The sequence below is a fragment of the Dendropsophus ebraccatus genome, chromosome 11 (assembly GCF_027789765.1).
Source record: "Dendropsophus ebraccatus isolate aDenEbr1 chromosome 11, aDenEbr1.pat, whole genome shotgun sequence".
Classification (NCBI taxonomy): domain Eukaryota; kingdom Metazoa; phylum Chordata; class Amphibia; order Anura; family Hylidae; genus Dendropsophus; species Dendropsophus ebraccatus.
The window spans coordinates 72,417,000-72,429,876 of NC_091464.1; the positions used below are offsets into that span (position 1 = coordinate 72,417,000).

At 40.4% G+C, this 12,877-nt stretch overlaps 1 protein-coding gene across 2 annotated transcripts in view; it reads right to left on the reverse strand.

The window, feature by feature from the left end:
* Positions 1–12,877, reverse strand: part of TMPRSS15 (transmembrane serine protease 15) — a 302,887-nt gene that overhangs the window by 27,397 nt on the left and 262,613 nt on the right. For both annotated transcript variants that reach the window (XM_069945651.1, XM_069945652.1), the window contains one exon: positions 12,473–12,568. In XM_069945651.1, coding sequence (XP_069801752.1) covers positions 12,473–12,568 — 96 coding nt within the window. The remainder of the gene's footprint in view (positions 1–12,472; positions 12,569–12,877) is intronic.

Below are 12,877 nucleotides of genomic sequence, written 5' to 3' on the forward strand. Positions count from 1 at the left end.
TAAAAGGCTTCATGCTCCAGATCTTAAACTCAGTAAGCTGATAATATAGTGCGCTATAAAAAAGTTTTATATCCTATCATATAGAACATGCAAAGAACAAATCTTATTTGGTTTTATTGGAAATTCCGATCACGGTGAAAGTAGGAGGATAGGGAGATGCCAAGGTTTAAAATAACAAAAAACTAAAGATAGAAAACGAACAAAATAAAATATACGTATAATTAAATCTTTATGGGATGGCTGCCCGGAATCGCTCTTGTACAGGGATGGTCTTCTTGTCCAAAGTCAAAGAAGGCATCTGCCGAAGGCAAGCTTAAAGGGGCTTTGCTAGAAAAACAGATTAATGCCCCATACATAGGATAGGCCATCAATCACTGATTGGTGGGTTACTGACACCTGTGCAAATTAGCGGTCCATCCCCCGCACTATGCAGTGAATGGGAGATCCAATCACAGTGAAAACTGAAAGCAGCTGTCTCAATTCATTGTGTAGTGGCCAGATCTGGTTACTGAAGCTCAGCTGACATTTCTTTGAATGGGAGCTGAGCTTCAGTTACCAGTCACCACTGATACACAGTGAACAGACACAACTGTTACGGCCTTGTTCACTTGGTAGTGTGGGAGCAGAACAACTGATTCTCAGGGGGTGCCAGGTGTCAATGAGTGATTGATGACCTATCCCATGGATAGACTATTAATCTCTATTGCCCAGAAACCCCCTTTAGGTTGTGATATTTAGAATCAATTGGTATCATCCAGGGATGAGTACGAGGCTGGATGTGAGCCTTGGTCCTGGCATAGAATGAATGTGAAAGTCGTATAACCTAAGTACAGCAGTCAACCATCCAATGTGTATGGGGATTTCTTCACATTCCCCCAATGGCAGCTGTTGGGGAAAGAAGGGCCTAGCATATCGGATTTCAACTCAGCCAATTCTTTTTGTCAGGAGCCATTGCTAGATGTATTTGGAAGCAGCTTATTTCCTTCTCCGTGTAGAGGACTTATGCATGCTCAGATAGGCGAGTGTTATAGGAAAAGTTTTCAGCGGAATAATTGTTTGGCCAATAAATATCTAGAGTGTATGGGCATCTTTATTCATCAAACGCTACATAACATGAATGTTATTTCAGGGGTCTTAAATAGTGTTGAGCAAACATGAGGAAACTGTATGGGTTTGGCAACTTACCAACCCAAATGCTCGGCATTTAAATCCTGGTATCTGGAGATGGAAGCTGCCCTAGACAGACCTAGAAAACATGGATAAATCCTATGGCCTATGGCTGTATCCATATTTTCTGGTAGCCCTAGGGCAGCATCAGATTTCTCCAGATGTTGGGAATCAAATGCTGAGCGTTCGGGCTTGGAGAAGTTGCGGAACCTGGACAGTTTCCTCAAGTTTGCTTAACACTGCTCTAGAGGCTTTGGTTGTTGTGGTCTTTTGTCAGGAAATCTTCTTGATATACCCCCATGCTATAGGCCCAGATGCCTTGACACTATATACCGCCAATGAAAGGCCTAGATGCCTTGACAGTGTATACGACCAATGAAAGGCCCAGATGCCCTGACAGTGTATACCACCAATGAAGGCCCAGATGCCTTGACATTAAAACACCAACTAAAAGCTTTCATGACTTGACGATCCTTTTGGAGGGCAAAGAAAGGTATTCTCAATGTCAGCCAAAATAGGATGAACAAGGACATTCCATTTATGAAAACATCTGAATGGGCTTTGAGGGTATATATAAATTAAGCAGATATGTTGCAGAAATTTCTACAACTGTAAAACATGACCCATACATCTAAATGCTCATGGCTTAATATAAGTTCTATAGCACTTACTTATCATCATCTATTTTATGCTTACTATCTCTGGGAAATTCACGGGTGGCCAATTATTTCTTGATGATTGAAAGGGTTATATGATCAAGACAAGCTCTGTACAGTATATTCGACCCGAAGACTTATAGGCAACTCCCTAGGATCATCTGGTAGGTGACATAAATGACATTTCTAGTGATAAACTCAACTGGGTGTAAAATATTATAGCTTTAAACTATAAAAATGGCTTCCTGGCTACAGATTTCAGGACATGGATGATACAAACATCGACCTGTTTGCCTCATGGGGTTCTAATCAAATGTAGGACAGCAATACTGTATGATATAATGCAGAAGCAATATCTATAGAGAAACCAGCAGCCTTATTTATATGTATGGGAACAATAAAAGTAGCTCTAAATACTGATGCAGAATTGTTTTTCTTTTCCATTTGTAGATTTAATTTTTAAACGTCTACTCTGTGTGTATGATTAGAGATGTCTATGGCTGTGTCCATCTTTTCCATCCACCGGGAGTCAAATACCATGCTCATCTCTAGACATGTTTATGGTGCCAGCCCTTTTGTTTGGGTTGCTTTTAACAGTTTTTAGATTTATGCTTCACAGCAGTCACAGGACCAAAGGGACCTTTAGTTTGGAGCTGACTCAATGAATGTTATGGGAGAGTTTTCTAGGAATGCTCTATGACCTGGGAGAAATTCATTGTGCAGGAAAAGGGACATAGGAACTGTGACTATCATTTATTTAAGTGTCACCTATATAGTAGGTGTCATCTTTTAATATAATCCTTCCTACTTGTGATGATAAAAGGGAGAATCCTAAATAGTGATCTGTACAGAATAAGTAAAGGAACAGTTTATGGGAAAAATGTTTCATTTGTTAAAGCTATAACAACAAAACAGATTTGTTATACAATGCAGATTTGTTATACAATTACAGATTGAAAGACACTAATTATATGTATTCAATTATTTATACTAAAAAGGAATGTTGTTTGTTTTTATTTTTATTTTTTTTACATTTTTAAAAATGTTACTGATACTTTTAGTTTCCCAGGGTACTCAAGTGAACTATTATATGAATCTTACCGTATTAGGCTAGGGCTAATACGGTAAGATTCATAAGAATAGGGCTGCTATTTTGCTTTCAGTTTAACGTAACTGTTTTATGGAAAGAAACAGGATTGTAAAAAGGATGCAGTTGTATGCCACCTACCATCCATCATTTTCCATTGACTTACATTATTTTTTTAAAAAAATGGATCGAAACAGACCCAGCCTTTTTTTTTTTAGCATGCACAAGCAAGTGGTTGACCACTGTTTCTTTACACTAAAAGTAAAGATTTAAAAATGGATCTGTTAAACGGAAAGAAATAATGCAGTGTGGCCCTAGTCTTGGGCTAACTTTACCTAACATATATATTTTCAATTAATCACTGCCGTTGTTGCAAAACCATATTAATTGAAAATATACACTCACCGGCCACTTTATTAGGTACACCATGCTAGTAACGGGTGGTCTTCTGCTGCTGTAGCCCATCTGCCTCAAAGTTGGACGTACTGTGCGTTCAGAGATGCTCTTCTGCCTACCTTGGTTGTAACGGTTGGCTATTTGAGTCACTGTTGCCTTTCTATCAGCTCGAACCAGTCTGCCCATTCTCCTCTGACCTCTTGCATCAACAAGGCATTTCCGCCCACAGAACTGCCGCTCACTGGATGTTTTTTCTTTTTCGGACCATTCTCTGTAAACCCTAGAGATGGTTGTGCGTGAAAATCCCAGTAGATCAGCAGTTTCTGAAATACTCAGACCAGCCCTTCTGGCACCAACAACCATGCCACGTTCAAAGGCCCTCAAATCACCTTTCTTCCCCATACTGATGCTCGGTTTGAACTGCAGGAGATTGTCTTGACCATGTCTACATGCCTAAATGCACTGAGTTGCCACCATGTGATTGGCTGATTAGAAATTAAGTGGTAACGTGCAGTTGGACAGGTGTACCTAATAAAGTGGCCGGTGAGTGTACATTGCATTGAAGTCGTTGTTGCAAATCAGTATTAATTGAAAATATACATTGCTTTGAAGTCTATGTCAGTTTTGTGCAGCCGCTATTCATATAATTGCGGCCGCACAAAATTGACTGTGCAGAAAATGTAAAGTGCGGCTGTACAAGCCAGGATGAACTTCACAGACATCGGCCGTTCTGTGACATTTCCGTGTCACAGAACGGTCTGTGTCTTAAGTTGTCTTAAGTTGTGTGAACCCAGCCTAACAGTTTATGCCAGAATTCCTAGTATACCCTCCCTTCGATAATCTTAACTGTTTGGCATCCTGAAATCATGTTTCAGGAGGAGGGGGACCAGGTGACAGAGGGTCCCCCACCCTATCTACCCTCCCAGATCACAAGTGTCCAATTCACAGACCTATTACAGAGCTATTACAAAACTACAGTGTGAACAAGAGGCCATTTGCTAGTATAAGGACAAACTTTCTGGGGTTCACCTTAACGTGGTGAGTTGGTATATTTTATTTGATCAAATGGTTTGCTAAAAACCTAATTTTTTATTTAATAATAATAAAAACCTTTATAACTTTTTTGGCATATGTACGCCTGAGGGAGTAAACAAAACTACTATTCCCATCATGCCTGGACAGCCAAAACTTAAGCTGAGGTTTGACACCTGTGTCCTAGATGCTTTGGTTGCTGTTGCTCCCAGAATGTTGGTGTTAAACAGATGGGATCAGAGTTATCCCTGCTCCCAGCTGATTAAAGGAGGTGTCAGCTGAAGTATATTGAGTGAATGAGCTCAGCTCCTCAAAATTAGAAAAAAACAGTCTACTTTTTACTAGAGATGGTCCGAACCTGCCGAGGTTCGGGTTCGTATGAACCCGAACGCTCGGCATCAGATTCTTGCTGTCTGCCCGCTCCGTGGAGTAGGTGGATACAGCGGGAGGACCCCCTGGAAAACTGGGATACAGCCTATGGCTATGGCTGTATCCCAGTTTTCCAGGGGGTCCTCCCGCTGAATCTACCCTCTCCACGGACCATCCCTACTTTTTACCTCTTCATGGATCATTTGCCCATTGGACATGTCATTTATTACCACTCAATCACATTGAGTTGAATGAATGAATAAGGCTACAATACCAGTTTCAGACAAATCCTTGTAGAAGTCTGAAACATAACTGTCTGATATAGGGAGAAGCATGGTTTTCTTTAAGGCTGGGTTCACACTATGTATATTTCAGGCAGTATTTGGTCCTCATGTCAGGTCCTCATAGCAACCAAAACCAGGAGTGGATTGAAAACACAGAAAGGATCTGTTCACACAATGTTGAAATTGAGTGGATGGCCGCCATATAACAGTAAATAACGGCCATTATTTCAATACCACAGCCGTTGTTTTAAAATAACAGCAAATATTTGCCATTAAATGACGGCCATCCACTCAATTACAACATTATGTGAACAGAGCCTTTCTGTGTTTTCAATCCACTCCTGGTTTTGGTTGCTGTACAGCCTCACAAATACAGCCTCAAATATACATAGTGTGAACCCAGCTTTAAAGATGTATATATACTGAGTTCCCACAGCTGCTGTACTTTTGATTCATTTGTAAGCCCTGTTAAAAGCTGCTATTTATTGATTGTACGCTATACTTTGCATATTTTTTTTACGGTCGTCTTCTTGGAGGGGGTCCACAACCTAAAATGGTTATCCCCTTCTACCACCTACCCAAAACTTATCTCTAGCCCTTTCTAAATCAATTTATACATCTTTCTTTATTCGTTTTGAAAGTAAAAAATGAACAATGAAAGAACAAACTAAATGTAACATATCATTATTATTGTATGCTATAGAACAGATGTTCTCTGTGTACAAAAAAAAAAAAAAAAAAAAAAATAGAATGCAGAATAATGTAGCTTGTTATATTTGCACATTTGCATAATAGCGTAAAATAGTGTTACCGTAAATGTATTCAGAGGTAAATAAGGAAAGAAAAAAAAAAAGAGGATGGAGGAACAATAGGGAAAGGTTGGGGAAGGTAGACAAGGGAAAATGTACTTAAGCACCGTAGGTTAGAACTGTATCTAAAGGAGCATATAACTACCACAAAAGCATTTAACTTTGTAGCGTGCATTTACATTTATCACAATTTAAAACTTCTAAAGTCAGCCCAAAGTTTCCAGACAAAACAATCAATTTCTTCCAGTCTGTACAAGCTGATCCCATTTTGTTTCCCTGCTGGGACCCTTACCAATCAGCTATCATCTATGGAACACTAAGACATAGTGATTTCGGCTACGACAGGAGTAACATGACCAAAGATTAAAGTGTTCCATTTTATGGATTGTGCTAAGTAGATAGGGTGGCTGCGATCTGAGAGTCACAAGGAATCCATCTTGAATAAATTACTTGTGACTGCTGGCCACTTTTGGGTCACAGCCTGAGCGCATATGCTTACCTGAACTCCAAAGCAGGATAATCCACAGTGCAACACCTATTGTGGCTAAAATTACCATGTATCCCTACCATAACTTTTTATTTCCCTGTAGAACAGATGTGACGCCTAACATACATGTAATTCAACTAACTTACCAAAATTGACTCCTTCTTCCACAAAAACAGTCCTAAGGTCTTCACCACTAGGTGTCTCCCTTTATTGTCCATCTAGTCTGCCCTTTTAGTATTTTCTTTCTTATTATCTTAGGATAGATGTATGTTTATCCCAGGCGTGTTTAAATTCTGTTATTGTAGATTTACCAACCACCTCTGCTGGAAGTTTGTTCCAGGTATCTACTACTCTTTCAGTAAAATAACATTTTCTCACATTGCTTTTGATCTTTCCCCCAACTAACCTCTCACTGTGTCCTCTTGTTTTTTACTAAAAACACTTCCCTCCTGAACCTTATTTAGTCCCTTAACATACTTAAAGGTTTCAATCATGTCCCCCCTTTCCCTTCTTTCCTCCAGACTACTGCCTGTTGTCAGAGGAATTTCTGTCTCTAGTAGAGAGATACAAGATGAAATACAGAAAGTGGGACTGGGCTGATCATCTCCTATGTGCATGAGAAAGATAGAGCCGAAGAAGGTTTGGGCTGTGTGTTGGCAAGCTAAGCCAGTATAGATATAGAGATCCACAAAGGTAAATCATGACTTCTCTCTCATCTCTGATCACTGATATAAAGATCAGGACTGTCTCTTGTGTAGATACCAGTGTGTTCTTCTTCCTTTAGCTTTTCAGCAGCAGGTAATGTAAGCCATGGGGCACAACTACCACCATAGCAGCCATAGCCATTGCTCCTGAGGAGCACTTGCAGTTAAATGTAAATGTTATGACTACACTTGACGGGTTTGTGGTAAGTCGGGGGGAAGAGGGGGCTTAGCGGTTGGGTTGAGGAACCTAATAATTGAACTTAGGTAAAGAGTTCCCACAGTCCTAGGCTTTTAAATAAATAAACAAAGTGGAGGGACTGTGGTGAAAATGCTATAATACGTCTTATAGCATGTATTTATTAATATGTACATTAAACACAAACATGAAAAACAGGTTTTATGATTAGATGATTGTAGGAAAACATATAAGGGGTAAAGGTATGAGATAGGTTAGCCCTGGTTTAACCCTGCCTATGGTTGAAGTGGGACCCCCTGGTTTTGGTGTCCCCAAACAGGAGGGACTGACCCTGTGCTAGGGTTGTGTAAGTCACAGATGTGCTATGTCTGTAACGGGAAAGACTTCAGTCCCTCCAAGGTCAGTCCCTCCTGTTGTTTGGGGACGCCTAAACCAGGGGGTCCCACTTCAGCAATAGGCAGGGTTAAACCAGGGCTAACCTATCTCATACCTTTACCCCTTATATCTTTTCCTACAATCATCTAATCATAAAACCTGTTTTTCATGTTTGTGTGTAATGTACATATTAATAAATACATGCTATAAGACGTATTATAGCATTTTCACCACAGTCCCTCCACTCGGGTGGAAGAGGGGGCAACGTTTGCTATGGGGCCCAGACATTTCTAGTTACTCCTCTATGTAAGCCCTTCATTGCTGCTGCTGTTTCTTGCATTTCTGCTTACAGAGCACCTTGGAAATCCAGCGAATCGGTAACCCCTTCTCTCCCAGACGCCATAGTTAGTGCTGTGCTGTGTAAATTATTCCCCAGCCTGTTCAGTGCATTTTCACCAGCACTATGTCATATGGCACAGCAATAAAGTGAGTGTTGTGCTGTGCTGTGCTTTGCTTATGTACTTTATGTGCATTTTCCATCTCTTTGTATAATGTCAGTTGGTTATTATTATTATTATTATTATTATTATTATTATTATTTTACAGTTGTGTTCACCCAAACCTTTCAAAAAACTGTGTTAAAGGAGTTCTCCAGTTAGGAAAGCGTTAACCCTGTTCAATCCCCACCCATAATCTAAACTTGTTTGTAATATGCTTCTATTTAATTAATTGAGCCTTTTGTTTGTATTACTTGCCCCCCAGAAGCTGCTAAAAATCCTCACTTCCTGGTCCACTCTGTCTCCACTCCTCTGTCCTTTCCCTCCCTTCTGAGACAAAGGACATGCAAGCTGTAACATGCCTTCTATACCTGACTCACACCTATCAGTGATCACCTGACCAAAGCAGAGGCAGAAAGAGCCAGTGGTGGGCGAGTACCCGACAGTTGGCTCTAAGATGCAATGCATGTTGAGAGATGTAGTTTCCTGGATGGGTCCCATGCCGTAAAACTGGGATCATTTGTAAAAGTTTGAAAAAGTAGGCAAGGTGTAAAACAATCAGTGGGGGATCAATGAGAGCATCCATATGATTTTGTTTAGTTTTTTTTTGTTGGGGGAGGGGGATCTTAGGAGTACCTTTCTAAAGACTCTTTCTCATCACACAATTTACACTACAAAGCCTCAAGATGTAGCCACACACATAACAACCACTAGGTGGTCAGTCCATATAGACATTTTTTTACTTAAATAACACTCAACGGAGTAAGAAGAAATCATGTTTTTTTTGTTTCGTATTTTTTCCCCAGAGCTTTTCATCTCACGCCAAATGTCAGGAAGGCGTCATCTGTATACTTGCTTCATTTCACCCAATACAATATATTTTTTCCATTTTCATTTGTTTTTGGATGAGTTGACCTTTAAGGGAACAATTGTTACTCAACAGAAGAAACATCTGCATATTTCTTCCGTGTAGTCACCCATCTATTTATAGATAATTACATATGTAAACGAAGACACAAAAATCCTAACCAATCTACAAGTCTTTTTCCCCCAATTCATTTGTAAGTCAAATGCAATTCATGATAAGATATGCAAAGAATAAAATATGCAAATAGGCCCCATTGTTTATGATTAATAAGCAGAGATCGGCAGCATTGTTCCCAGGCACATGCAGTGGGAAGACATGGTACAATAACATGTAAAATGTGAGAAAAGATTAGATTTAAAACGTAATGTATTATGTCTGTACTAATAATATAACGCAAGTATGTCACATCTAGAAGGAGACAATTAAATGATGGATTCACAATGCAGAAAAGAAACAGAGAGAAGAAGCCCTTTGATATTAAAATTGTACAAGATATTTATAGGTATCATGATATTTGAAATGTTAGCTAAAAGTTAATAAAAGGATTATAGTCAGGATGGTTATTGATATATGCTATCGGTGTAACTCACCACGCTTATTGTGTCACCGGTTCACAGAGCTTCTAAGGTGGATGAACAGCAAGTATTGTGGCGTAGCTATAGCAGTCACAAGGGTCGCAACCATGGCAGTCTTTCCCATTGGGTAGGGTAGGCCCGGGGGCCCATGGGTCATAGAGGGCACAGTTACAGCTCTGAGCATCCCCCATCTCCTCTCTTCCTGTCCCGGCAAGCCCTGTCCCCTATAGCGGCCCTCAATTCATAGCTAAAAGCAAACTTTACAGTCTTGTCTAAAGGCTTTATATTCTGCCTCCTGACACTAGAGGCCGCTCTCTCTGCCCCCCTCTAGAGGGCTTGGCAAGGACATCCCTCTTGCCTCTTGATAGAAGAGCCTGAAGGAATTGAAGATGGCAGTGTGTTGCAGGGAGCCATGTAATGACGTGCCCGCATGAAGAAGATTATGCAAAAGAAAGAAGAAGCTATACATATGATTATGGAGGGGCAGGAGGATGATGAAGGTAGTAGTAGTATGATGATGGAGGGACAGGATGATGTAAGGGTAGTAGTATGATGATGGAGGGGCAGGATAATGAAGGGGTAGTGGTATGATGATATGGGTTGCAGTTATATCATACAGGCACAAACTACAGTACCCTTATATACAGTCAGTGCTAGCTCTGAGCAACAGCCTGCATGCTGCTCTGAGGGTGACCCTGCCTGCCAAAGGTGTATTGTCATCCACAGCAGCCATGTTACCTGCTAAAACTGTATCACTTCTGTTGAGCTGTGTATCTGTGATGCGGTTTGCAGAGCCACTATATGTCATCCTATCATGTCTGCTTAACTGTGTATCTAAACCTACCCAGTATAATATTGTCTACCGTATTGCTGTATCTAATCCTATTATATTATACTGTGTGCTTGTAATCTGATAGTTGGGTGTATAATACACTGGGAACCTGATAGTGGGATGTGTAATATACTGGGTTTCTGATAGTGGGGTGTATAATATACTAGGGACCTGATAGTGGAGTGTATAATATACTAGGGACCTGATAGTGGGGTGTATAATACACTGGGGACCTGATAGTGGGTTGTGTAATATACTGGGTTCCTGATAGTGGGGTGTATTATATACTAGGGACCTGATAGTGGAGTGTATAATATACTAGGGACCTGATAGTGGGGTGTATAATACACTGGGGACCTGATAGTGGGTTGTGTAATATACTGGGTTCCTGATAGTGGGGTGTATTATATACTAGGGACCTGATAGTGGGGTTTATAATATCCTAGGGACCTCATAGTGGGGTGTATAATACACTGGGGACCTGATAGTGGGTTGTGTAATATACTGGGTTCCTGATAGTGGGGTGTATTATATACTAGGGACCTGATAGTGGGGTTTATAATATCCTAGGGACCTGATAGTGGGGTGTATAATACACTGGGGACCTGATAGTGGGTTGTGTAATATACTGGGTTCCTGATAGTGGGGTGTATAATATACTAGGGACCTGATAATGAGGTCTATAATAAACTGGGAACCTGATAGTGGGGTGTGTAATATACTAAAGACCCCAAACTAAAAACACATTCATGATAAGCCACACCCCTTGTTGTCAACGCTAAAGTGTCCCTGGAATGAAATGTCCAATTTTGGCAACTATGCATACTGTATAATACAGCCTACAGTGACCCTATTATATATAAGCCATGTTGTTGCGCCTCTCTAGCTATGTTTGATCCATGTTGTTGCCTATGGTTAAGAGGGGGGGGCAGGTCACGGTTTGGTTAAGGGGGGCCCAGCTCTGCCCAGGGGCCCATAATGCTGTTGAGATGGCCCTGGTTACAACTCTGATTAATTATGATGTTGGGAGCTATGATACTGTTTCAATGTTCACGTAAGTGCACTGTCTTCAGTCTTGGCCTCACAGACCCACCCTATGTGCCCTAACTTTGCTCTAACATTTGGGCTGTCAGGGTTATTGCACTTTGGTGGGTCTATGGGCGGGCCTGTGCCAAGTAGGATTTCACCAGGGCTTACAGTGGGAGGGAGGCAGAGGTACAGGAAGGTGGTACAGTAGGGCAAGCATCATCAGAAGGCATGGAAAAGAAAGCACAGAAGTACAGAGACATGTGAGAGCACACATTTCTATATTATTCCTTTTTGTGCATTGAAACATTAAACTACATTAAAAAAATAAATAAATAAACCAGAAAAGACAACATTTACAATACTAATCTATATTACAGATTTTCTGTTAACACAACCAATCTCTTCATGACCTGTGACATAGCTACATTTGTAATGCAATCCTGGAACATACTGTACAGCTTCCTTAAAGAAGACATTTGGTGACCCTACTTCTAAAGAAACTGCAAAATAAAAGGCATAAAAGCATTTAAAATGTGGGGTCAGAATGGCCTCAGCAGGAGTCAGCCATGTATAGTTTTTAAAAGCAAATGAAAACTTTATCAGATATTTTTTGTCTTAACAGATTTAAAAAAAAACTTAAAAAAAAAACTGCTGAAATAAATAATTTGTGTCCTTTATTGTTGACAATTTATTCTAGTTTATAAACAGAGAGTCATACTTATAAGGTCATGTTCAAACATTGCATGACAACAGCCGTTCCATGACCCGGCCGGTGTCAGAAAAGATCATAAGATCATCCCGGCCGGTACTACAGTACGGACGATCTTCACTGCAGTTTAATACGGATGCGGGCGCATCGTTGTGCGGGCACATCTAAATTTACCGCCGCACACTCCATTGTGTGCACTGACCGGTTTTCTGCAGCCGCTATTCAATGAATTGCGGCCGCAGAAAACTGACATGTCAGTTTTATGTGGCGCCGCTAGGGATCCCGGCCAGAGTGTATACTATTTGTATGCACTCCGCATATCGGCAACAGCGGCCGTGATGAATAATTTACTTACATTGTGTGAACATAGCCTAAAGCTGTAAGTTTCCACATTGCTTACCTAGGTTGAAAGTTTAGGCTGCCAACGTCAGCTTGGGTTAATTTTACGTAAGTTCCATTTTCACTTGTTTGCATCACCGATGTTGTGTTTACAGTCCTGCAATAAATATTTTTCATTAAAAAGACAGAAAATAATAACAATTTTTATTATTACTATTTAAAATATTCATAACAGTACATAGGAATTTGAAGGTGTTGCCCACTTTTACTATCCCCTTTTGCTAGTATATTGTTTAAGTCTATAGGAGTTAGTTTCAATGTCACTTGAAACAGCAACAAACTTTTAACATAATACAAAGGCATATGAAAAGTTTTGTTAAGTCAGCGTCTGTGTACCAAGTACAAGTCTGTGTATACTCGACTTTTTGCTTCTTTCACCATTTCCCTGCTTGCTGCGGGAAATTGA